Below are 26,164 nucleotides of genomic sequence, written 5' to 3'. Positions count from 1 at the left end.
TGTGTCAGCCAGAGGAGGTGGCGGCGCATTTCCTGCCAGGCCGGGGGAACGTGACGCCACGCGCAGCTTGATGACGACATTTCGGCGCCGGGTCGCCGAATGGCGGCCTGGGTCCTTGAAACGGGAGACGCTGTGGTTCTTTCAGGTTAATGGTGGGAATCGCGCGCGGTCCGGCCCCGCATCCCGGCGGCCACCCCGAACTTCCGCCGAAACCAGCTCTGTTCCCACGCGAGCCCCGGGCCTCGGGCCGGGCCGGCAGGGCGCCGAGGGCCGGGCTGCGCCCTCCCGTCGCCTTCCCGCGCACCTCGCACACCCCACCCCGGTGGGCCACCGGTTAACGTTCGCTGCGCGCGGTGGAGGAGGGAGAGTCTGGGGCTCAGCGAGCGGTGTGGGGGGAGCGGGGTGGGTCTCGGCCCCGGCCCGACCCGACCCTTCCTCGCCTCCCCCGATGTGGGCCGGCTTTGCGGAGCCTCAGTATCCGCGTCTGTGACACTGGGGCCCCGGTGCTCCCTTCACGGGGCAGTAGTGAGCGGCAGGCGGGAGCACGCCCCGTTCGAAGCGCGGCCAGAGGGAGGCCCTGGCGAGATTGGCGTTGACGGGGCTGCGGCTCACGGGAGGGACCCCGAAAGCGGATTGGAAGCCGCTCCTGAAGGCAGCGGGTGTGGAGGTGGCGGGATGAAGCGGAGGCTGGGCGCACAGCGCAGGCGGCGCGGCGGGGAGAACCGGGGCGGGGAGACGCTGCCCTCTCCCTGAAACACCCTGCTTGGGCGCCTCGGGCTCATTCCTTCAGCCGCTACCTCTGCAAACTTGCTCTCAGCAAGGAGCAGCATTTACTTCATCAGCTCTAAAGCTCTGCCCTTAGCAAACAGTTCAGGGTTTTATGCCGCTTTGATCATTTTGGAGTAGTGCAGTGTTCCCTGGACCACTTGGTTCAGGACTGAAGCGTTTTATTTAAGTCATCCTTAAAACTGAAACCCATAGCTAGTTTAATTAGGAGTTGAACAGTCTCAGTGTTACTGAACTCAGACTCCGCTCCTCCCAGCTCAAAAGCCAATACTCCAGAGACAAGTGTTGGTACAAAGGAAAGGTTACTTTACTCAGAAGGCCAGCAACCGGGGAGAAGGTGGACTGGCGTCCCAGAACGCACTCCGAAGATTCTGCTCAGCCGTGACGGTTTTTAAAGGGAAGAAGGTGAAAGAATCTCAGAATCGAGGCAGAAGGTCAAGCTCTGCATCATTTTCCATTGGGTGCGGACTGGCTGACTCCTCATGAGCTTTCTTCAGATGTTATCTTGCCTGCATGATCTCCTGCCGGATTGCACAGGGAGAAGCTGGGGGTAGAGAGCTAGTCATTCTTTAACTACGTAATTTTTCATTCCTCCTTCTTTTAATCTAGGGAAAGAATCAACAGGTTAAGCAAGGTATTGTGTGCATTCAGTAGAGCATATGTCAGGAGTTAGGTTAAGTGTTGCCTGGTGACCTCATTTCTGTAAGGTTAGAGGCGAACAGAAATGGGCAAACAGGCACGGGGCAAAGGAGCTGCTTACAGATCCCCACTGTCTGACATCATTCCATTTCTGTGGGATTAGGGGCGAAGGCTCATCTTCTGTAACTTCTTCATGCTGACATAGGGCGCCGTATTCTTAGAGTGGAAGATGTCGACATGAGTCTGTGGCATCTCTTTGCTGACAATTTTAGTTGCCTGCTTACTAAAAATTGGGCAGAGCAAGCTACAATTATTTTGATGCCCACAAAGATATAGATTATTATGAGCAATAACGTTAATCTCATTGTCTTGAAGCCAGTTTTTGGAATCGTGCTAGCCATAGATGGAGCAGCTTATGTCATGGCTACTGTCTGGTCATCATGCATTTGGCTTTTTCCCTCTGGTGGCAGTTATAGTATCTGTAAAACAACTCAGGAGTGTGCATCGGACACTGAACGATTCTGTGACTCTCTTGTCTTAATCGTTAGCTGCTTGAGCCTGCTCTTTTGTGACTCAGGGAGACCTGGGAAACTTCAGCTTTTCTACAAACAAGAGGCAGAGGACATGGAGGGGCCTTTGTACAGGGGTGGGGAGTGTGCAGGTTTCTGCTCGATTTCATGGGAAGGTGTTCATAATGCCCAGTGGCAGAGATACATGTCTCCTGTCAACCCCTCAGCTGCCCACACAGCCTCTCCATCCACATACACTGCCAGTTGCCGCATCAGCACTGTTCCTCAGGCCATGGGCAGAGCTGTGCCAGGAAAGCCATCAGCAGCCCATCAGTGGGACTGGCATGCTCCCTCTCTGCTCAGTCCGAGTCTGGATATTTTCAGTTTCTGACTGGGGACACAGAGAGGTGGGATTCTGGAGAGCTACTCCTGATTTTCTGGTGGCCGTTCAAAGGCTCCATTGGCAAAGCTGGCTCGTCCCCTCCCTTCCTTCTCAGAGAGCACAAGTAAGACAGAGGAGATGTGTTCACCTGTCTCTATGAGAGAGTAGTGAGGAGGTCTGTGGGTTTGAGTCTTGGCTCTGCCATTCCCCAGCTGGCTGAGGGCAAGTGATTTTTCTCTCTGCCTCCATTTCCTTATCTGTACTGACCTCGTAGGGTTGTTATGAGGATGTATTTTCTATTCTTGCTTAACAAACTTTGCAGCTTAAAGCTGCATCTGTTGGTTATCTCATGGTTATGTGTCAGAAATGCAGGCTCAGCTGGGTTCTCTGCTTAGGGTCTCTCAAAGCTGAGACCGACGTGTTGGCCAGCTTTGCTCTTATCTGGAGGCTCTTGGGAAGAATCTGCTTTCAAGCTCATTCAGGTTGCTGGCAAGATCCAGCTCTTTGCAGTGGTAGAACTAAGGTCCCCATTTCGTTGCTGGCTATGAGTCAGGACTGCCCTGTATCTTACGGTTCTCACACTTGAGACTTTAATTGTATCTGCAAAACCCCTTCACAGCAGCACCTAGAAGAGTGTTTGAATGACCAGAGACAGGAATCTTGGATGGCTGTCTTTAGAATCCTGCCTGCCTGCCACCGAGGATTAAATGAGAAATGTATGGAGAACCCTCAGAACCAGGCCTGGCATGTGGCAAGTGCCACACAAGCTTAACCAAGTGTTCCCAAGGGTTCCCCGCCACAGACCTGGCTCTGGGGCTGGACCCTGTGGACGGCAGGCACGTAAGCAGCATTTCTGTAAAGCGTGGGCCTTGGCAGTGCAGTGGTGCTGAGCTGTGCAGATATTCTCCTGGCCTTGTGTGTCTTGTTGTGTGGCAGAGGTTGAGGTTTTGTCTTTGTCTCTCCGCAGTGGTCCTCTAAGACGGCCGGTCTGGACCCTGCCCGGGAGGCTGCCATGGCATTCCCCCACCTGCAGCAGCCCAGCTTCCTGCTGGTAAGTGTCAGCTGCCCGCCCGTGTGCCAGGGTGATGGTCGCTCTGCAGCGGAGGGACTTGAGGGTTTTGCCACCGACTTGAAGAACTGTCCGGTGATGATGTTTTGGGGGGATGTGCTGGAAATGACACTGGACTCGAGTGAGAACCCTCAGGCTCAACTCTGCCCTCTGTTGGTGCAGGACCTTGGGTTTACGCAGCTGCTGAGCCCTGGTTTTCTCATCTACAAGAGGAGTTGATTGAAATGCCATTTCTTCAGTCTCCTGGGGTGTGGGGAGGAGCAAGGGAGAAGAATGTACACCGACATTTTCACGTCTTGTAAATCCTTACACGAAAGCGAGGTGTTTTAATGACCGTAACTGTCACTGGTGAAAAACGTAAGGAGGCTGCTGTGCTGGAGCACTAGGCCTGCACTTTTTATAAACCTGTATTTGGAAGGATGTTCTTCTGCGGTGCCCCTCTAGAGCCAGCAGATCCGACCCAGGCCTGCACAGCCGGGTGTCTGCCTCTGACCGAGACACTGTGGACCCCATCCTCGTGTGGAGGTGGCCAGGGCCTTGGATACCCTGGGCAAAGCCCTTGTGGTTAGAAACCTGGCCTTTCCTCCTGATTTTCATCCATGTGCACAGGGCCTTCTTCCCTTAGTGGTCAGGATAGACGAGAGCTTTCCCTCGCCCCTGATCTGGGGTACATTTCCTTACTTCTTGTCCTGAATGTTTTCTGGCTTCTCCGTCACCGGAGTGTTGGCATTTGGCTGAAGCTGTCTGTGGTTTTTGGTCTGCTGCATCTCTGAAGGTAACAGATAAAGGACGTCTTGGGTCAGAGGGCCAGTGACAACAAACGGTAGCTCACAATCACAGGGCTGTAAATGGTGGGTGGTTAGCCCCGGGGGAAACTTCCCATTCACGTGCACACACTCGATGAGTGCTCTGATCTGTGTGGGGTCCCCCCTGGCTGCGGGGCTGACCCAGGAGCCAGCCCCCTGCTTGTGGATTGGATGCGGGTAGATTTCGTTCTCATGATATGCAGCTCTCTGAGGTAACTGGGGTGCCTGACAGAGGGAGCTGGGAGCCAGCCTGGAAAGTCCTGGCCTAGAGAGCACAGGATCCTGGCCTCGCCTAGGGGTGTCCTGTAGGCCCTGGACACACGCACGACCTGATTTGTGAGGTGCTGGGCAGTCAGGCCAGTGGTGTGTCTGACTCCTGCCCGTCACTTGTATTACTGTTTATTTGTTTTTAAAGATTTATTTATCATTTATTTATTTATTTTTGGCTGTGTCGGGTCTTAGTTGTGGCGTGCAGGATCTTCGTTGAGGCATGTGGGATCTTTTGTTGGAATGTGCGGGCTTCTCTCTAATTGTGGCTTGCAGGTTTTCTCTTCTCTAGTTGTGACGCACAGGCTCCAGGGTGCGTGGGCTCTCTAGTTGAGGCGCACGAGCTCAGTAGTTGTGGCGCGCCGGCTTAGTTGCCCCGCAGCATGTGGGATCTTAGTTCCCTGACCAGGGATCGAACCCGTGTCCCCTGCATTGTACGGCAGATTCTTTACCACTGGACCATCAGGGAAGTCCCTGGATTTCTGTTTTGACTCGCACCAGAATATCAGCAAAAGCTGCAAAGCAAATGTGCTCGCTTTATTTTGGTTTCTTGTGTCTCCTAGGCTAGCCTGAAAGCCGACTCTATAAATAAACCCTTTGCACAGCGGTGTCAAGACTTGGTTAAAGTCATCGAGGACTTTCCAGCAAAGGTACAGTTCTGCAGCGTCTCTTGGGGGCGTGTCTCACACACTCCTGGAAAAGCGTTCTCGCAGCCCCTGCCTCCCACCTCTGAGCGCTGCCCTGCGGAGGCCTGACCCCGTATTGCGACTCTCACGTTTGTGACACGTGTAAACATGTGACCACGACCTCGTAGACCAGGCTTTCTCAGCCGTGGGCCTTCTGTCCCACATGGGACACTTAGCAGTGTCTGGAGGCATTTTTAGTTGTCACATGGGGTGGTGCTTCCGGCACCGAGTGGGTGGAGGCCAGGCGTGCTGGCATCCGTCCCCCAGGGCACAGCACAGCCTCCAGGACGAAGACGCGTCCACCCCCAAATGTCAGCAGTGGCAAGGTTGAGCCTTGCTGTAAGTACTGAAAATATGTGTTTACGCCACACCCCGAATCGGCACAGAGTAAGTGCGGGTCAGTCCAGGAGGCCCGCCTGGACCAGGACTTGCCACCAGATGACAGGAAGGTCTTGCCCTGAGGAAGAACGGACGGTTCCACCCTTTTTAATAAAGCTCTCTTCGGGTCAGAAGTTTCTGGCATTTTTATTTTTTACTTATTTATTTAATATATTGATTGATTTATTGGCTGCGTTGGGTCTTCATTGCTGCGCGTGGGCTTTCTCTAGTTGCGGCGAGCGGGGGCTACTCTTCCTTTTGGTGCGCAGGCTTCTCATTGCGGTGGCTTCTCTTGTTGCGGAGCACAGGCTCTAGGCGCGCGGGCTTCACTAGTTGTGGCTCGCGGGCTCTAGAACGCAGGCTCAGTAGTTGTGGCGCATGGGCTTAGTTGCTCCGCGGCATGTGGAATCTTCCCGGACCAGGGCTCGAACCTGTGTCCCCTGCATTGGCAGGCGGATTCTTAACCACTGCGCCACCAGGGACATCACCACTGTGGGGTCTTATCCTCCTCTTTCCCTACCCGACCCTTCTGCTTGCTCCCTGTGGTAGTGGGGGGTGAGGGTGGGTAGAGGCCTGGAAGCAAGTGGCAAGAATCACCCAGAGCATTTTGAACCTTGTGGATCCGGAAATTTGAACTGCGCCCCCCACCCCGCCCCCAGAATTTTTAAATAAACCTTTTAATCATACGCTGGCTTATGTAATGGGGTCAGACATGAAGCAGCCACGCAAGCACAACAAAAGGATCCACAGCTGCTCCTGTGGGCGCCACTGGTCCTGCTGGTCTCCGGGCCAGGGAGTGACGTCCTTGGCCCAGGGCCAGCAAGGGAGGCAGGCAGTGGTCCCCAGGAGCTTGCCCAAAATCTCCCTGCACTGTTGCAGGAGCTGCATGCCATCTTCCCGTGGCTGGTTGAGAGCATTTTTGGCAGCTTGGACGGCGTCCTGGCTGGGTGGAACCTCCGCTGCTTGCAGGGCCGCGTGAGCCCTGTGGAGTACAGCATCGCCATGGAATTCCTAGACCCCGGGTAGGTTGGTCTGTTACTCCAGAGGGACTGGACTTTTTCTCACAGTGATCTCGTTTGCAGTCACTGTTAAGGAACAGTCAAAGCGAGACAGTTCATGGTTCAATTGCCCTGTTTTTGTTGTTCGTGTTCAGGGGCCCAATGATGAAGTTGGTTTATAAACTTCAAGCTGAAGACTATAAATTTGACTTTCCTGTCTCTTACTTGCCTGTAAGTAAGCTGTGGTGGTGAGAGCCAGGCTTGGGGCCGGGTGCCCCGCGCAGTGGCTGCAGTGCTGGTGGGTGGGCAGGGGCCTGCAGGACTGTGACAGTGGCCAGAACGTCATGGTATCTGTTCAGGGCCCAGGAGCCATCACAGATTGGAACTTCAGTGGTTATTTTTTTTTCAAAGGTCATCTGAACTCTGCCAGTGGGAGGGCCTGGTTGGCTCCTGGCTGAGTGGCAGGGCCACGTGACTGGTAGCTTTGTCTTTCTGAGTTTCCAGTCCTGTGGGGGCGAATTAAGGGGTGGCTCACTCATGGGTATGAGAAACAAAGCAGACAGGATCCATCGAGTGCCTGGCTGGGTCAGAGATGCACACAGCTGCAGCCCCACTGTGGCGGGTCTGTATGAGGACGAAGGGACAGAGTCTGCGTGAAGCTTTTTTGCAGAAGCACCGCGCAGAGGACAGCCCTGTTCCCCAGGGGGGTCTGTGTGCTGGGCTCCTCGGCAGCCTTCCCAAGGGCCACCTCTTTCTGTCCACAGGGCCCCGTGAAGGCGTCCATCCAGGAGCGCGTGCTCCCCGACAGCCCTCTGTACCACAACAAGGTCCAGCTCCCCCCAACCGGGGGCCTTGGCCTGCACCTGGCCCTCAGTATCCTTTGTCGGCCCCGCGGTGGGGGAGGCCGGGCAGCCAACACAGAGCTGGGTGGGGAGGCCCGACAACCCTGCCGTTTGCCCCCTGACATGGCTCTCAGATCCATTCGAGTATTACATGTTCTTCTTTGCTTTGAGCCTCATCACTCAAAAGGTACAGAAGGGGTACCTCTGAGCTGGGTTTGCTTTACTGAAGCCCCCGTGCAGGGAGAGGCTGAGGCCCAGGGCTTGTGTCCACACAAAGCAGGGCTGGGCCAGCCGTCGGCCTGCCTTCCTCCATTTCTCCCTTTCCTACTTCCTTTCCCCGGGTCCCCCTCCCTCCAGCCTTTGCCCCTCAGGCCACCCTCACTTAGTGAGGATGACAGGCTGGGGGCAGGCTTTATGGGCCATGTGGGGTGGGCTGGTGCCCCGAGTAGTGGTCAGGGAGGCTTCCTGTAGGAGGTGGCTACTGGTGTGGGCAGGGTGGGGGGATGGGGGGTGCGTGGGCTGGGCAGGACTGAGGGGTCTAGTCAGGCCCTTAGTGGTGGGGGCTTTTCTCCTGGCACCGCCCTGGGATTGCTGGGTCAGCAGCCTGGGGCGGTGCCCATAGCCATGCGCTCACAGGAGTTTTGCTTTCCAGCCGCTCCCCGGGGCCCTCCACGTCCGCACTTCAGACTGCGCCTACTTCATCCTGGTGGACAGGTACCTGGCATGGTTCCTGCCCACAGAAGGCAGCGTGCTCCCCCCTCTCTCCTCCAGCCCGGGGGGGCCCAGCCCCTCACCGGCTCCCAGGTGAGTGGCTGAGATGGCCTGAGCCCACCACTAGGTAAGGCCTGGCCCTTCCTGGTTGGAGGGCATTGCTCACAGGGACAGTGGTGCCACTCCTTGTCTGGAGCATTCGCTTTTTTTTAGGCCTGAGATTCTGCAGCCCCAGCTGAGCACAGGCTGGAGGGCGGGGTGAGGGGGACGTCTCTGAAGCGGGCAGGTTCTGTGGCCGTGTGGACGGGGCCTGGCTCTGGTATGGGAACGGGCCGTGTTCTGCTTGTGGCCGCCCTCTCCACACGCGGCACCCAAGCCCCATGCCCAGCGGTGAGCAGGGTGGTGAGGGACTCAAAGCCAAGAGCTGATTGGCAGCGCTGAGCGAATGGTTCTGGAGAGGAGGGGCTTGTGGGCAGCGCTGAGCTGTGGCCAAGTGAGACTAGCAGGGACCTGTAGACTCGGGGACCAGGCCTTTGCTGAGCCGGGGCCTGCGGTAAAGAGCCGCTGGCACGGGCAGAGCAGGAAGGAAGCGTGAGGCCGGCCTGTCCTGGGGTGAGGAGCCTGTGCTCCTCTGGCCCTTGCCTCACTAGCCCCCGCTCCTTCCCTGGAGGCTGCAGCTCTTTCCTGCAGGTGCTGTTCCCCCACATCTGCTGGCACGTGCTGTGCCGTTACCCCAAACTCACCCCAAACTCGTGTGGACATATGCTCCCAAGGAAAGGGGATGGCGAGGAGGAGTGCGGGGGAGGGGCTGCGCAGGTGTTGCTGACGCTAGGCGGCCTGGGGGGCGGGGGCCAGGGATCTGGGCTTGGGGGAGAACCCGGGTGTGGCCTGGATTCATACCCCCTCAAAGGCAGACTTTAGCTGCCAGGCAGTTTTCTGGGCTGGATTTGATTTGTTTTCACAAAATAATTTCAGATTTTACACGTTGCTACATGTAACAAAGAACTTTCACAGGCCCTTCATCCCTGTTGATTTCCGAGTTGTTTTATTCTGTTTAATCTGTGTGCATTTTTCCCTGGGCCATTTGAGTAAATTATAGACACGATGCCCTTACCTCTTAACATTTCAGGGTGTGTTTTCTGAAAGTGTGTGCATCTCCGTAACCGCGGCCATTTCGTTCAAATCAGGAGGCAGTGTTGCTGCCAGGCCACCATCTCATCCCCAGACCCCACTTGGGTTTCACCAGCTGCCCCACTTGTGGCTGTCACGCAGCTGGGTTCCGTGCAGGGTCATTTCCCGCACGCGCTGTCTCTCTGTTGTCCAGAAGGTCCCACAGCCTTTCCTGACCTTGACAGCTGTTGTGTGCACAGTGGGTCCTCGGGTGTTTCCCATAAGTAGGCCCAGGTTGGGCATCGTTGGCAGGGGCATCGCAGCGGCTGCCGTGGTGCCCGTGAGCCCGCTTGCTGGGCTGAGGGTGATGCCAGGTTTTCCTCCTGTAAAGTTAACGAAGGTCTTTGGGCCTCAATTAGTGAACGGGGGACTTAATGGGAAGATCCACCGAGCCCCCGCTCTTGTCGGCAGTGTCGGCATCCCTCATGGTCTTCAGCCAGATCCATTGTGAATAGGGTGGTTGGCAAACGACGCTTTTCTGATCTCACCAGTCCTGCATTTATCAGTGGGCGGATGTGGATGGAAAATTCACTCTTCTGTTTGTTTATTCACACATAGCAACGTGGACTTGAGGGTCGTTGGACGCTTCCACGGGTTGTACTTGTCGCTGCTGTCCTGGGTTTGAGGCCCAGATTGCCCTGGTCACACCCGTGGGAGCCTGCCGACAGAGATCTGCTTCTGTGTCTCCCTCAGGACGCCAGCCGTGCCTTTTGCGTCCTACGGCCTGCACCACACCAGCCTCCTGAAGCGACACATCTCTCATCAGACGTCAGTGAACGCAGACCCCGCCTCCCACGAGATCTGGAGGTCGGAGACGCTGCTCCAGGTGAGAGCCTGGGTGCCTTCTCTGCTTCTGTTTCAGATAAACTGCTCAGCACCGCCCACCCCAGGGTGCAAGGGCCTAAAGACTGCCCCTTGGTCTGGGGGTGGCTGTCAATTGTTAGTGTCTCTGCTGTGACGTTTAACACAGATGAGAAAGAATTTGCCCACCTGTCTCACCTCTGTGTCACTGGCACTGTTTTCACCCCTGGACCCCCTGTCCACAGAGCCCTATTTTATTGTGGTGACACGATGGCTGCCCAGCCTTTCAGTTTCCAGTGGCTTGGGTCACCCTCTCTGACCGCTACCGTGGTTTGGGAGGGGTAGATAGTAAGCCCTGCTGCAGCAGCGTGTTTAGGGCACTGAATGGGGGGGGCCTCCCCTTGGTCAGCAGGACGCCGTCCCCTCCATGCCAGGGGGCCCCAGTGGGGATGGCAGGCCTGTGTGTGACCTTGTGCGGCTCCAGCAGACCCCAGGCCTGTCTCTTCAGCGCCACCTTGGAGATATTCTGCTGTTCTGATGCTGGATTCCGGGGCTGAGTGGGTCACCACAAGCATGGCTTGTTGAGAGCCTGGAGTATGGATGAGATGGGGTTCTGATTTTATTTGGGAACCGAGGTAAAATACACATAATGTAAAATCTAAGTCTTAACCATTTTAAAGCATATAGTTGAGTAGCGTTAAGTATGTTTACATTGTTGTAATAGGTTTCCAGAACCTTCCTATCCTGTAAGACTGAAAGTCTATACCTGTCAAACAGCAGCTCCTCAGTCCCCCTCCCACCAGCTCCCACACCCACCACCCTGCTTTGTTTCTGTGAATCTGACTCTTCTCGCTGCCTCTGTCAGTGGAATCACACAGTATTTTTGTTTTTAATGACTCACTGGCTTCACTCAGCATAGTGTCTTCAAGGCTCATCCACATTGTAGTATGTGTCAGAATTTCCTTCCTTTTTTAAAGCTGAGTAAAATTCTGCTGTGTGTGGGTAACCATGTTTTGTTTATCTGTCCATCTGATGGACACTTGGGCTGCTTCCACCTCTTGGCTGTGGTGAACATGAGTGGGCAGTTCTCTCTTTAAGACCCTGCTTTCCGTCCTCTTGATTATCTGTTCTGAAGTGGGATTACTGGGCTGTACGGTAATTCTGTTTAGTTTTTTGAGGACCTGCCATGCTGTTTTCCATGGTGGCTGCACCATTTTTCATCCCCACCAGCAGTGCACAAGGGGTCCGGTTTCCCCACACCCTCGGAACACTCGTTGTTTTCTGGGTTTCTGACTGTGGCTACCCTAATCGTCGTGACTGGTCTGCTCTGCCCTGGTGACGTGTGGTGCTGAGCAGCGTTTCACGTCCTTGTTGGCCACGTGTGTATCTTCTTTGGAGAAACGTCTATTCAAGGCCTTTGCCCATTTTTGAATTGGGATCTTTTTTGTTGTTGACTTCTAGGCATTCTCTATGTAGTCTGGATGTTAATCCCTTTTCAGATACATGATTTGCAAATATTTTCCCCCATTCTGTAGGCTACTTTTTTACTACGTATGTTGTGTCTTTTGATGCACAAAAGCTTTTAATTTTCATGAAGTCCAGTTTTTTCCATTGTTGCCCATGGTTTTGGACTTACATCTAAGAAATTACTGTCAAATCCATTGTTGTGAAGCATTCCCCCACACTTTCTTTTAAGGTTCTACAGTTTTAGCTCTTATATTCTAGGTCTTTGATCCATTTTGAGTTGTTTCTTGTTCACGATGTAGAGTGAGGGTCTGACTGTGCTCATTTGCATGTGGGCACCCTGTTTTCTCAGCAGCACATGTTGAAGAGGCTGTTCTTTCCCTCATTGAATGGTCTTGACGGCCTTGTCAAAGACCTTTTGACCAGCTAATGCTCTTTTGCAGGTTTTTGTTGAAATGTGGCTTCATCATTATTCTTTGGAGATGTACCAAAAAATGCAGTCCCCTCACGCCAAGGTATGTTGCTGCCACGGTTTCTCTTCCCGCCTCCCGCGCTGGCCCTGGTCAGCCTGCTGCTGCTTGTCCTTGATTTCAGTTAGTTTCAAGGACTGGCTAGTGGGACCCAGCAACCTGCCATCTCGCCTCCCTCAAGTGCTGAGCAGCAGGCAGGTTGTCTTCTGTGCTGGGCTTGCACCCTGGTGGCTGAGGCCCGTCCTCTCTGGGCCTCCCCGTGCTACTTGCAGAGCCCTCTCCCTGGCAGTAGGAACAGATGTGGTTGTGGTGCTCGTGTTCTGGGGCGTGGGAGCCGTGGGTGCCTTTGGGAGTCACAGCGCCTCCTGCTGTCCTGCTGCGGTGGCGCCCAGCAGACTCTGCCCACCTTGGTGGCCCTGCTGCCCTCCACGTCCTCCAGAGCAGCGGCAGCAGCCCTCCTGGCGGTGGGTGGGGTCTGACGCCCTCCTGCCTGTGGCCTGGGCTGTCTCTTCCTCCTTTCCTCCTCCTCCTCTCCTTTTCCTCCTTCCCTTGCTGGGCAGCTCACATGTGTGCAGAGGCCTGGAGTCCCTGGCCCCCTCCCGGGGCTGTGGCCACAGGGCTGGTCGGGGTAGAACAGTTCTGTTGAGTTAAGGAGAGGTGCTCAGGTGCACAGCCCGCGCGCAAGACTGCAGCGTGCCGCTTCCGTGCAGCAGTTTGCTCCTTAGACTTTGCTTTTGCCGCTGCCAGTCAGAGTCCTCAAGGGCTTCCTTAGGAATTAAGAATCTGTGGGTCACATTGGAACAGTGGCCTGTGCCCTTCCCTTGGTGGTCCTGCTCCCCAGCCCAGGGTTCTGCCGCACGGAGGACTGGGACGCGGCCCCAACACTCCTCTTAGAGCGCAGTGTCCCAGCCTCCGTCCTTGGCCCCGCACAGGAGGAGGAGGAGGAGAACGGGGGTGGGACTGGGAATCCATCCTGGGCCTCTCGCGTCGCAAAGCGCCCACCATGCCCCTGCCTGCTTCCAGAGCGCACTTGCTGCTGCACTTTCCTGCCGCTGCCCGGCGGGCGGGGCTGGCTCCCCTGCGGGGCGCGCGTGGCTTGGTCTTGCAGAGGCTGCTTCGTGGTGTCACCTTCCTGTCTGCACGTCTGTGTCGGGAGCCCGGGGCAGCCCGCCCGCTTCAGGTCTTAGCCGTAGCTCTGCCGGCCAGAGGGCCCTTCCGAGCTGCCGGTCACCTGGGGGAACACCGAGTCCGTATGGGGAGGGGCCTTCCCCCTCCTCCCCACGGTCACAGGAGGGTGAGGGCTGCTCAGGTTGACTTGGGTCGGTGCGGGGGGGGGGGGGAACCATGAAGGCCCCACCAGGTGCCCAGAAACCTTCTGCCATTTGCCACCTGTTGAGGCAGAAAAACAAAACCCGAGGAGGCGGGGTGTGTGGGAAACCGCGGGGTCTGCTTCATCCAAGGCCCCTGCCGTCTGTCCAGGCCTGCCCCATACCACGTGGAAGTCCTTGATGGCCCCACATACCCCTGGGGTCAGTTTGCCGGGTTTTCTGAGTGCAGGAAGTGCAGCTCCTGGAGCTCCCTCGGTGCGGCTGCGGCCGGGCTGGGTCCAGGCGCATGCACGCTCCCTGCAGGCTGCTGTGGGCCCGGGCTGGGGCCTGAAGGGGGACCGTGGGCTCCCCATTTCCTTGCTGAGTGCGGCCGTGCCCCTTCCCGCCCCAGCCCTGCGTGTCTCTGGCTGTGCCCGTCTCCCAAGCGTCTGGCGCATTCCTTCAGGCCTCTTCTGTGTGAAGCATGGCGCTGGGGCGGGAGGCGGGCCCTCACGGGGCAGGACGTGTGCTGGGCCGGCTCTGGCTGCTCTTGGCTGCAGGGAGATAGGGCGGAGGTTCTGGGGTTGGGGGCAGACAGTGTGCCAGCTCAGCTGTCACCCCTGGCCTCAGGGTTCCAGCTGCCTCTGGGTGTGTGTGGCTCAGTGTCTGGGGGCTCCTGGTGAGGTAGAGGGAGGTAGAGGTTGGTCTTCCCAGAATCAGAACCAGTAAGTGTTAGCACCAGGTTAACCATTTCCAGGATGTGGGGCCTGGTGGGCTGGGAACCAGCCCCGTGCACAGAACCTTTCAGGATGCGACTCTGATTGGGTCTTTAACACCTAGGAATTGATTCTATCATGTGCTGATAAATTTCTTTTCCGGATAACCCAGGAAGTCCAATAAATTACATATTTTTCTCTTCTGGGCAGAGGCCTCTGTCTAGAACTGGCTTCTCAAGTTTCTTTACTGAGCTTGGGTCTTCGGGCCTTGGTGACCAGCAGCGTGTCCCAGGGAGGTGCCTGGGCTCCGCTGGGCTGCTGACATGTGCTGCACCCAGTGCAATGGGGTCGGGCTGACCTCAGGGGTTGGCGGGGCCTCCCAGGTGACCTTGCGGGTCTGTCCTCCCTCTGCCCGGCAGCTGGAGGATCACGCCCGGAGGGGGTGGTTGGCGTCTCATTGGCCTGATGCTGCTGGGCTGTGATTGTTTGGATTGTCACTGACTTGTGCTTTTGTTTTTGTTTTTCTTGTCCTTACTTCTGGGCTCCTTCTCACTATTTCTTTCTCTCCCCTCCCCCTCCCCCTCCCCCCACCCTCTCCTCTCGGCTTCTCTGCTGTTGTCTCTCAGCTGGAGGTCCTGCACTACCGACTCAGTGTCTGCAGCGCCCTCCACAGCCCTGCCCAACCCAGCCTCCAGGCCCTCCACGCCCACCAAGTACTGGCCGCTTTCGTTTTGTTCCCTTTCACCCCCGCCCCATGGTTTAACCCCAGAGCTCATGTCCTGCGCAGTAGCCAGGGTCTGGCTGGGGGCCGGCTGGGGTGACCAGAGACCAGTTCCAAGTACAGCCAGGCCCTTCGGCCTGGACCTGGGTTCAGGGTGCGCGGCCACGTGGCTGGGAGTGATGCACAGGACCCCACTGGCTGTGGGGGAGGTCACCGAACCCACTTGGCCAAGCCCCAGGCCAGCCAAGGTGTCGAGTCCTCGGGTGTCTTAGCTCTCCGTGCTCAGCCCCGGTTCGTGGGGGCGAAGTAGTGTGGCCTTTGCAGTACAGGCCTGGTGCTGGGGACTGACCAAGGATGTGGAGGTCCCGGGGCTCATGGGCGGTGACCTTGTAGGGACCGCCGTCTGCTTAGGCAGGAGTGACCAGGGATGGACTGTGGTCAGCGAGCTGGGTGTTTGGGGCCAATGGGGTCGTGAAGTTTGCTGCTCCACGACGCGACCGCTGGGAAGTCTGGGCAGAGACGTGTGTCTGGAGCTGTGCTCACGGCCAGGGCTCTGTCCCCCTCACCCTAGGTGGGGCCACACACCACTGAACTTGAATTTGAGCAGATGCGGCAGCTGCACTGAGGGAGAGAATGTTCCAGAAGGGGTGCTGAGGGCGGGCCACGTGCAGAAGTGGGTGCCACTCAGGCCTGGGCTGGGGAGGGCCTCACCTGGCAAAGAGCAGGGCCCCTGCCTTCACCTCCACGGCGGGAGGCCTGGCCCCGTGAGTGTCCGTGTGCAGCTGTGACCAGGGGCTCCTGTGGGCATTTGGCTCAGGGAAGGGAGGCACTGGAAGAAAGTGCTTTGACTGACAAATGTAGAGAGAAAGTAGCCCAGCGGTGTCCAGTGTGGTTGCTGGGCGTGGGGCGGGGAGTTGCCCCTGGAAACGTGGAGGGCGGGGGCGAGATGCGGTGGGGGTTTCAGTTCCTGGGAACGAGAAAGGGGATAGCTCCCTGGGCAGAGTCACGGCCTGGCACAGAGGATGCTCTGTGGTTTTTTATTACTGTTAAAGTATCCCTTTTTTTTTTTTTTTTTTTTTTGCCAAAATGCTGCAAATCCACCATATAACGACCTAAAAATAGATACATGCAGAAGAACATTACACCCCGCCTCCCACCCCAGGCATAGCGGCCTTGGGGTTTGTTGCGTGGGCCTGTGGAGGCATTTCCGTGCCAGGGAGGCCTGTGCAGACCGTGCCCTGGGCAGCGGGGGGTGCTGCTGGTCGGTGCCCAGCTTCCTGCACACAGGGCCGGGAGCCATCTGCACCCCACTTGGCGTTGCTCACCTTGGGGTGAAGCTGCCAAGAGCACTTCCAACAAGTCTGTCGAGGCCCAAGGGCTGGGGTGTGGGTATGGGGAGCAGGCGGCCGGCCCCCAGGCTTCCCCCGTGCTTGGGGGTCTCAGAGACCCTCCTAGCCTTTGTGAACCGAAAGCTGAGCTCGCAGGACTGAGGGCGTTTGTCTCGGAGGCTCCATGAAGGGGGTTGAAGTGCAGGGAAGCACATGGCAGAGCTTCTGCCCCGGTGGCCATCTGAGGGCGCCATGTGCGGTGCATCCATGGGGGGAGAGGTGGGTACAGCCCAGCACGAGGTACTGACGAGGGCCCTCCCCCCAGGAGTCCTTCATGCCCACCGAGGAGCATGTGCTGGTGGTGCGGCTGCTGCTGAAGCACCTGCACGCCTTCGCCAACAGCCTGCGGCCCGAGCAGGCCTCACCCTCCGCCCACTCCCACGCCGCCAGCCCCCTGGAGGAGTTCAAACGGTGGGTATGGGCTGTGGGCGGGGGGGCGGTCACCTCGAGCCCTCCTGGGACTGTCTCCTCACTGCCATCCTGGCCCAGAGGTGGGTAGGGGCCGCCTGGCTGCTTCTCAGGCTGGCCCGGGAGAGGCCCCGTCTTGCTGCCCCCTCTTCCCCCTTCCTCCCCTATGGCAGGAGAGCAGCAGGCAGCTCGGCGCTGCACCTCACCCCCACCCCACACCACCCCAGCAGGGCAAGGGCCGTGGCCTGACTCCCAGGCCAACAGGGCCAGCAGAGCTGGCTACGCGTGGGCCAGGCCGAGCTGAGGTGCACACAGGAGCCACGCTGGATCGGCCACGTGTGTTGTGTGTCCCTGGAATGTTCTCTAACTTCTCTGAACTTTAGAATTTCCTCTGAGGAATGGGGCTAAAAATAGGAGGCCTTGCCCCCAGGGGGTGCCAGGCTCCCCTGTGAGGTGACGCACCCTCCCCCACAGGGCCGCCGTCCCGAGGTTTGTCCAGCAGAAGCTCTACCTCTTTCTGCAGCACTGCTTTGGCCACTGGCCCCTGGACGCATCGTTCAGAGCTGTGAGTGTTGCCCTATGGCCTTTGCCCTGCGTGTGCAGATGAGGGAGGGGAGGCCTTGGGGGCCTCCGGTGCTGTTCTGCCAGCTGTGACCTTGAACCCAGCTGTCCACACAGGGTGGGTTCCCAGCTTCACGCAGCTGCCCTCCGCTGCACTCAGGGGAAAGCCTGCTGGGTGACCTGTTCTGAGGGGCCAGGTGTCTTGAGGGGGCACAGGCTCCCCCTGCGCCCCCGCCCACCTGAGCGCCAGCCACCTGCCCCAGCTGCATGTGTTTCCCCAGGTCCTGGAGATGTGGCTGAGCTACCTGCAGCCCTGGAGGTACGCGCCCGAGAAGCAGGCCCCGAGCAGCGACTGCCAGGCCCGGAGTGTGTCAGAGAAATGGTGAGCCCGGCCCCGAGGTCCTGCAGGCAGGGGGCCTGGGCCACCCCCTCGTCCCCTGCTGGGACTTGCCCAGGCTCCAGGATTGCTCTCTTGGGGACAACGGGCAGCCCCTGTCCTTCTGTCCCTTTCCCACATGGACTCACATAAACCTCCCCATAGCCCTTCCTCGCCAGCCCTGCAGCACGGCTGCCCCGCCCCCAATGGCCTTGGTCCTGGGAATGGGCCTCATCCGTGGAGGATTCTGTCCTTGGGGCCTCACCTTTGCCCGCTTGTCCTGCCCCCTCGTGTCACCCCCGGCCCCTCCGCCACCATTCGTGATACCTGGGGGAGACCGGAAGCCGGAGAGGAGCCCTGATGTCCGTCCTGTCCGCAGGGCGCCCTTCGTGCAGGAGAACCTGCTTGTCTACACCAAGCTCTTCCTGGGCTTCCTGAGCCGCGCGCTGCGCACAGACCTCGTCAGCCCCAAGAACGCACTCATGGTGTTCCGCGTGGCCAAGGTCTTTGCGCAGCCAAACCTGGCTGAGATGATCCAGCGGGGTGAGGCCCCTGCCGGCCCTGTCACCTGTGCGCTCGCGGGGGTTGCGTGTGTGCCCCACAGGAGGGGAACGGAGCTCTGAGCTGCGTCCCCTGGTGGCTCGTAGTGGTGGCTTTGGGAGGCTGTGGGCCGCTGTTGCGCTCTCCTCGTAGCCACTCCCCTGCGGAGATGGGTGGGGGTGGGGGGACCTCCGAGAGCTGGGCCTGCGCCGTGCGGTCACTGCCCTCGGGGACCTGCGGTGGGACCCGGTGTCCGTGCTCTTGGAGCCGCAGCCAGGCTCGCATCCTGCCTTCCAGGCGAGCAGCTGTTCCTGGAGCCCGAGCTGGTCATCCCCCACCGCCAGCACCGGCTCTTCACGGTGCCCACGTTCACCGGCAGCTTCCTGTCGTCATGGCCACCAGCCATCACCGACGCCTCCTTCAAGGTGAAGAGCCATGTGTACAGCCTGGAGGGCCAGGACTGCAAGTACACCCCAATGTTCGGGCCCGAGATCCGGGCACTGGTGAGTGGTCAGGGCCCTCTGGGCTCTGGCATTTCACACCCCTTCCCTGTCTTGTTCAGTGGAGTCTAGTTTTTTTCTGATGATAGACGTACCGTCTTGGAAAGTGCACCTTAGTCCTTAAAACTCATTGTGTGGAAGCCACCCCTGGGCTGTCGGTGCCATGAGGCGGCCCCGAGCCAGCTGACCACCCACTCGCCCACCTGCCCACCCACAGGTCTTGCGTCTGGCGCAGCTCATCACGCAGGCCAAGCAGACGGCCAAGTCCCTCTCTGACCAGTATGGGGAGAGCACGGCCGCCCGTCCCTTCCTGTCGTGGCTGGGCTTCTACCCTGCGGACACCAATGGCTCTTACCCGGGCAATGACCTGGACGAGATGGGGCAGGACAGCGTCCGCAAGACGGACGAGTACCTGGAGAAGGCCCTGGAGTACCTGTGCCAAGTGTTCCGGGTACGCCCTTGGCCATGCTCACCTCCCCCAGGTGTCACGTGCCTGGGCCCCTTGTTGCCGTTTGAGGCCCAGTGGGGGGGAAGGCCTCCCTCCACCTTGGAAGTGACGGCAGGCGTCTCCCCGACAGCTCAGCGAGGCCCAGCTCGCCCAGCTCACGCTCGCCCTGGGGACCACGCAGGATGAGAACGGGAAGAAGCAGCTCCCAGACTGCATTGTGGGCGAGGACGGACTCATCCTCACGCCCCTGGGCCGGTATCAGGTGAGGCCCACGTCCCGAGGGGTCGGGCTCTCTGGGGCCTTCTGGGCAGCGTGGCCATGGCTCCCGGGGGCTCACCTCCTGCTGCTTCCAGATCATCAACGGGCTTCGGCGCTTTGACATCGAGTACCAAGGGGACTCGGAGCTGCAGCCCATCCGGAGCTACGAGATTGCCGGCCTGGTCCGAGTGCTCTTCCGACTGTCCTCCGCCATCAACCGCAGGGTGAGTGTGGGAGGGAGGGCTGCCCCTCCCCCCCACCAGCCCGCGAGCGGCAGGTGAGAGTGGGGCCTGTCTGTGCTCTAGTTCGCAGGTCAGATGGCGGCCCTCTGTTCGCGGGCCGACTTCCTCGGCAGCTTCTGTCGCTACCACCTCCTGGAGCCTGGGCTGTCGGACAGGCGCCTGCTGAGCCCCGTGGGGCGGGAGCGTGCGGCCAGCCTTGCCCGGGGCCCCCGGCTCAGCCTGCGCTTCCTGGGCAGCTACCGGACGCTGCTGGCCCTGCTGCTGGCCTTCTTCGTGGCCTCTCTGTTCTGCATCGGGCCCCTGCTCTGTGCCCTGCTCCTCGTGCTGGGCTATGTCCTCTACGCTGTGGCCATGACGCTGCTAACCGAGCAGGGCAAGCTGCACCAGCTCTGACTGCGGGCCGGCCACTGCCCCCGGGCACCGGGGAGGCCACTCTGCACCCAACACCTGTCACCTTCGTGCTTCCAGGGGGCGTTTACTTGCAGCCCTGGAACCATCTGAAGAGAACCTGAAAGGAGAGGGCAGGGCCAGGCAGAGAGGTAGCCACGCGGGGCGGGCAGCCTGCCGGCCCTGGGCCTCCCCCTTTCCTCAGCCAGAGGGCCTGCAGGGCGACGCCTTTCTTTTCCTCAGCGTGTGAAGCTCAGGAGTTGGGCCTCCCTGGATGGCCTGCGGCCTCTGCCCTTGCCGCCCTGGAGGTGGGCGGTGAGACCCCAAGATGGGAACCCAGCCTCTGGCTCCAGAGAAGAATCAGCCCCTAAAAGAGAGCCCTAAGAAAATTAGACAGTGGTTCTCCTCTGTTTCATGATTTTAAACCTGATTTTGCTGCCGCGTTTGGCAAAGCTAGGGCCACTGTATTTTCCCAGTAGTTCCAAGTCTGGGCCACATGCCTGCTTTTGAGGAGAGACCCTTCGAGAACACAGATGCCCCCAGGCCATGGAGCAGGTCGTCAGGGCCGTCACCACCTTGTTCCCTGTGGGTGGTCTACAACCAAAGATGGTCAAAAGCATCGTTTTTATCTTCAATCAAGCGCTCAAAGACAGTGATTTTTTGGTAACATTTAAATATCCAAAGTATATGACGAATGCGAGTTCACTGTCAGAAATCCTCACAGCATCTCACACGCGTTTCATTCTACAGATGACGCACCAGGGAGAACTTTTCAACTGAGATTTTTTAAAAGCCTTAGTCTTTGGTGTATTTTTTTAAGTTTTCAAACTGTAGGTATTGGGCTTTGTATTTTGATGTAAACTCAGAGTAGTGGCATTTGGGGCCTGTGACCAGTAACCAAACCAAACTTGTAACCGACCATGGATCTGAATAAACCTGTTCTTGGTCCTGAGTCTTGTGGTGCCTGGCCCCGCCCCCAGGGTGGCCTCCTACATGGGGTCCTCTGCACACTCGGGCTGCGGAGATGCCGCTGGGCACCCGGCGTCCCTCACCATGGGATTCCCTTGGGCAGATGCAAACACGGACGTGGCTGTGATGGGACAGGGCAGCCACTGGCAGGTCTGAGCTGTGAGAACACTGCCTGCGACTCGGTGGGGCAGACATGGCCTTCATACTAAGAGCTAGGATGTTGGGACCCGTGTTGCACTTTCTGTGGCTTCTGCAGGGTTGCGTGTGACCGGGGAACGGAAATGCGCTCACCAACCCACATGGCCTAGCCCGAGTGTTAAATGTCCCCCTTTCCCTGGGCCAGGCAACTGCTTCGGTCAAATTCTATGGAAATAGGAAGTAAGACAGAGTTTCTACAAGTTCACGTTGATAGATTACTGGCTTTTGTTAACAAACTTTGTGAGATGATGGTCTGGGGTCCGCCATCCATGGCACCAGTCCCTGATGACACCTCTTCTTGGCCTCCCCTGATGGACATCCGCCTGCCTGTGAGGGTGGGACCTGCCCCCCCACAATCTCTCCAGGGTTCTTCTCGCCCCCAAGCCTCACTTCACCTACACACCCATTAACCATAGGACAGCCACCTACTGCATGCCACCCTCAGCTGTGCTGGGACACATGGGGGACCTCATGGTGCAGAGTCCAGAAGTCAAAGATCGAAGCAGACACTAAGGTCAAGGAGGGGCCAGCAGACTTCCCTGGTGGTGCACTGGTTAAGAATCCGCCTGCCAATGCAGGGGACACAGGTTTGAGCCCTGGTCCAGGAAGATCCTACATGCTGTGGAGCAACTAAGCCCGTGCGCCACAGCTACTGAGCCTGTGCTCTAGAGCTCGCAAGCCACAGCTACTGAAACCAGTGCGCCTAGAGCCCGTGCTCCGCAACAAGAGAAGCCACCGCAATGAGAAGCCCACGCACCGCGATGAGTAGCCCCCGCTCGCTGCAACTACAGAAAGCCCGCGCGCAGCAACGAAGACTCAATGCAGCCAAAAAAAAAAAAAAAAAGGGGCCAGGGTGCCAGTGGTTGGGCCTGGGGCCTGGTTTTGGGGAGGGTGGTTTGGGGCCCATGGTGCTCAGTGGCTTGCGCCCAGGGAGCTGAGCGGGTGAGGGCGACGGGGACCCTACCTTCACGATGACCCCGAGTTAGTTTGCGGGGCTCTAGCTGCAGAGTAGAGAAAGGCATGGACGGAGCAGAGGCAGAAGTGTCACTGAGCCAGATGCCAAGACGCCGAGGTTCACAGCAGAGAAAAGAGGCCGCCTACCCAAGGGCCAAGGACGGGTATTTACGGGATGAGGCTGAGGCACAGGAGGTGGGGAAAGGTGATTGGAAATAAGAAAATGGTGAGGCAGCCATTCTGTGAGGGACACAGGTTCTGAGGGGCAGTGCCTGGCCTGACGGCACAGGTGGAAACTAAGTCCCGTGACTAGTTTACAATTAAATTCTGGTTCCCTTCCTTCCCGGCTGCACCTACATGGTCACGTTTGCCTCATCAATAAGGAGCAATGCAGGTCAGGTGCCTGGAGCCTCAGCTTCCCAATAAACATCATGTTCACGTGCCATTCTGAGTCATCTTCCAGGGCAAGATGGCCTGTACAGGTTACAGAGACAGAGACCCCCCAGGTCACAGACGATTAAGGTGATGAACCCCAGCCCCTCTATTCTTCCCCTTTAAAAACCACTAAGAGGCCACGTTGCAGTGGGTCTGAGGCCTGCCCCCCCACTCCCTTGCTCGGTGCCCTGCAAACAACATCCTTACTTTGCTGCAAAGCCTGCCGTCAGAGGTTGACTTTCTGCCCGCAGGCACATGAGCCCAGTGCTCAGTTTCAGTTGGAGGGTCGGTGGTCCTAACCACTCACCAGCTCAGCTCGAACTGGACACAGCTGATACCAAGTTCCTGAAGCAACAACTCAAGCAAACGTCTTACCGTTTAGGCTCCGTGCCACTCAGAGGATACGCAAGTTTTCATAAAAACCATTCAAGCGATGCTGCAACTAGAGAAAGCCCGCACACAGCAACGAAGACCCAACGGAGCCAAAAAAATAAATTAATTAAATAAATTAAAAAAAAAAAAAAGCCGCTGTTGTTAAAAAATTGAAGTGAACTTGGTGGGGGCAGGCAGATCATAGGTGGAGTGGATCTAGTTGATGCCAGTCCTCAGGGCCCTTGGTTTCAGAGCTGCAGCAGTGGAAAGGGGGGGGGGTGCTCTCAGCTGCAGGGATGGTGCTGGGGGATGGGGCACATCTAGGGGGGACACACCCGAGGAGAGGCTGCTGGCCCGGCTCCCGGAGGTCAGGCTGAAGATGGGGGTTCTCTCCGTATTTCCCCTCCCCTCACCAAAGCCTCCGGTGGTTTATGCCAACTGCCCACCCCCTCAACTCCCCCCACACCCCGACTTTCACCCCCTGGCCACCACCCCAACCACTGCCAAAGGGTCAAACCCGGTTGCCTCTCAGAGCCCCCGGCTCTGGCCTCCTGGCGGCGCCCCCCAGCCCTGCAGCCCACACTGGACTCACTGTCCTTCATGACCTGTTTCCCACGAGGGATCCAGTAACATCCAAGCATCTGTGTCCTACAGAATGTACTCCGGAAAGCTTGGGGTTTGTGTATCTGAAATCTCCTCCAACAAGACCCGAGCTTGGGGCAGCCAGTCAAGAGGGAGCTGCTGACTCAGCTGGCCCCACCACCCGGAAGTGGCCTCTGACCTCCCCTTCCAGGAGGCCAGGGGCTTCTGCTGGGCTCTCAGGTGGTCTCTGAGGGTCTGCACCCCCTCCCTCCCCACCAGGGGACCTCCGCACCCCCCCAGCCCCCCCTCCCTCCACCTCCCAGGCTGAACTAAGGGCCCCCTCTGTACTCACCCCCACTGGTCCACAAATAAAAGCAAAGAGATATTTCTTGTCACTTGTGTGATGCTGGGCACTTCAAGATGCTGAATAAATAAATACTTGTGACTGATTCTCCGATGTGTATGTTTGCTCCTTGTGGACAAGTATTGTACTTTTTCTCTCCAGCACTGAGCAAGCACATAGTAGCTGCCCAATAAATAACTTATTTTACCTATTATATACACATCCAGCTCCTCACATCTCAGGAGTCAAAATATGAACTATTGGATAAATTAATTTGTACATGAGCAGAAAAGGATTAGGATAGGAAAAGGGGCTCTTCAGTCTAACGTTGAACAAAAATCAATGAGGAAACGCGTGGTCACTGCGTTGAAGGGACCTGTCCAACATTCAGATCATAGACGGACGTATAAGAAAGGGCTAAGGGCTTCCCTGGTGGCGCAGTGGTTGAGAATCTGCCTGCCAATGCAGGGGACACGGGTTCGAGCCCTGGTCTGGGAAGATCCCACATGCCGCGGAGCAACTAGGCCCGTGAGCCACAATTACTGAGCCTGCGCGTCTGGAGCCTGTGCTCCGCAACAAGAGAGGCTGCGATAGTGAGAGGCCCGCGCACCGCGATGAAGAGTGGCCCCCGCTTGCCACAACTGGAGAAAGCCCTCGCACAGAAACGAAGACCCAACACAGCCATAAATAAATAAATAAAATTAAAAAATAAAAAAATAAAAAAGAAAGGGCTAAAACTAGAACTGTCAAGAGAAAACACAGGAGTAAATATTCATAACTGTGAAGTACTCAATGGTTTTTCAGATATGACACCACAAGTGCAAGTGACAAAAATTCAGAGAAATTAAAATATGTACAACAATATACATGTTTTCCCATCATATTACATTTTTTAAAACCCTTTTCTGTACATTGCTTTCCCTGTTCATAAATTGGAAATGTAATAACACTTGCCTTGACCAATTTATTTCAAGGATGAAACGAGATAATGCACAGGAACTCTAGGCTCTTATGTGACTGCAAAGGAGTGGAGGGAGCCACATCGCAGCCCTCAGCTGTGGCTGAAAAGATGGTCATCATTTCCCATGTGACACTTGTTTACTTAAATCAGCAGGTAATTCCAATTCTAAAAATATTCCCCCTGAGAGCCAGTAGGTGAAAACGTTTTCTCCCTGTTAATTGAAGCTCATCTTACGGTGCTGACAATTGGTGCAGCAGCATGAGCCTCCTCTGGGACTGCACACCTGGCCCTTACTGTCACCGGAATAGTCAGCCTGTCCTTGACTTTGCCCTGGAGGGTTAGGATGGCCCAGGAGAGCAAAAATAGGATGAGCCCAGAGAATACTGTGTAGCAATAAAAAACAAAGGCAGGCAGGTCATGGAAGCAACCTAAATGCCCATCAACAGATGAATGGATAAAGCAGATGTGGTACATATATACAATGGAATATTACTCAGCCATAAAAAGGAACGAAATTGGGTCATTTGTTGAGACGTGGATGGATCTAGGGACTGTCGTACAGAGTGAAGTAAGTCAGAAAGAGAAAAACAAATATCGTATATTAATGCATATATGTGGAACCTAGAAAAATGGTATAGATGAACTGGTTTGCAGGGTAGAAATTGAGACACAGATGTAGAGAACAAACGTATGGACACCAAGGGGGGAAAGTGGCGGGGGGGTGGGGGTGGGGGTGCGATGAATTGGGCGATTGGGACTGACATGTATACACTGATGTGTATTAAATTGATGACTAATAAGAATCTGCTGTATAAAAAAATAAAGTAAAATTCAAAAAAAAATAAAATAAAATGCTAAAAAAAATAAAATAAAATAAAAAATAAAAAACAAAGGCAGGAACTCATGAACTCCCTGGAATGTTCTCTAAGACCTGCTGTTAAAACATAAACCAGGGACTTCCCTGGTGGCGAAGTGGTTAAGAATCCGCCTGCCAATGCAGGGGACACGGGTTCAATCCCTGATCTGGGAAGATCCCACATGCCGTGGAACAACTAAGCCCATGTGCCACAACTACTGAGCCTGGACTCTAGAGCCCGTGAGCCACAACTACTGAGCCTGTGTGCCACAACTACTGAAGCCCACGCGCCTAGAGCCCGGGCTCCGCAACAAGAGAAGCCACTGCAATGAGAATCCCGCACACCACAACGAAGAGTAGCCCCCGCTCGCCACAACTAGAGAACGCTTGAGTGCAGCAACAAAGACCCAAAGCAGCCAAAAATAAATTAATTAAAAAAAAACAAAAACAAAAACATAAACCAAGTTGCAAAGCAATACGTCTGTCATGATCCCATTGCACAGAAACAGTTGAAGGCCACTGCAGACAAATGAATCCTACCTGTAAGTATGTAAACACAGAGAAGGATCAGGCAGTGGCCATGCCTCGCTCGTGACAGGGGGCAGGGTGGACTTGGATTTATCTGCATTGTTCGAATCATTTCTACCGAGGAGGATATACTTCT

General features: G+C 56.8%; 1 protein-coding gene across 8 annotated transcripts; it reads left to right on the top strand.

The window, feature by feature from the left end:
- The first annotated feature begins 19 nt into the window (after nt 1–19).
- SMPD4 (sphingomyelin phosphodiesterase 4) lies at nt 20–20,782 on the top strand. Of its 8 annotated transcripts, none has more exons than XM_061168911.1 (21): nt 92–145; nt 1,043–1,247; nt 3,284–3,367; nt 5,022–5,108; nt 6,402–6,544; nt 6,676–6,751; nt 7,285–7,393; nt 7,497–7,549; nt 8,015–8,166; nt 9,937–10,069; nt 11,952–12,023; nt 14,628–14,714; nt 16,376–16,521; nt 16,993–17,083; nt 17,361–17,461; nt 17,835–17,998; nt 18,293–18,498; nt 18,713–18,946; nt 19,074–19,205; nt 19,297–19,425; nt 19,507–20,782. In XM_061168911.1, exons 3-21 carry the CDS (start codon nt 3,329–3,331, stop codon nt 19,834–19,836), a joined length of 2,484 nt encoding a protein of 827 aa, XP_061024894.1. In that variant the 5' UTR covers nt 92–145; nt 1,043–1,247; nt 3,284–3,328; the 3' UTR covers nt 19,837–20,782. The 8 variants fall into 8 exon arrangements, with proteins under 8 accessions (XP_061024891.1, XP_061024888.1, XP_061024892.1 ...); XM_061168910.1 differs by lacking the exon at nt 92–145 and adding an exon at nt 232–322; XM_061168908.1 differs by lacking the exon at nt 1,043–1,247 and having other exon boundaries at nt 20–145.
- Nucleotides 20,783–26,164: the final 5,382 nt, after the last annotated feature.

Source organism: Eubalaena glacialis, chromosome 15, assembly GCF_028564815.1.
Source record: "Eubalaena glacialis isolate mEubGla1 chromosome 15, mEubGla1.1.hap2.+ XY, whole genome shotgun sequence".
Lineage (NCBI taxonomy): Eukaryota > Metazoa > Chordata > Mammalia > Artiodactyla > Balaenidae > Eubalaena > Eubalaena glacialis.
The sequence above is the reverse complement of the archived record's forward strand: the minus strand, read 5'-3'. Positions and strand labels throughout refer to the sequence as shown.

What these genes read in the sequence shown, in the direction of transcription:
- SMPD4 (XM_061168905.1), top strand. Translation starts at nt 71, where the DNA reads ATGACGACATTTCGGCGCCGGGTCGCCGAATGGCGGCCTGGGTCCTTG. An exon ending in TCGAGGACTTTCCAGCAAAG is followed by an intron (nt 5,109 to 6,401) that starts GTACAGTTCTGC and finishes GCACTGTTGCAG; the next exon opens with GAGCTGCATGCCATCTTCCC. An exon ending in TGCAGTCCCCTCACGCCAAG is followed by an intron (nt 12,024 to 14,627) that starts GTATGTTGCTGC and finishes GTTGTCTCTCAG; the next exon opens with CTGGAGGTCCTGCACTACCG.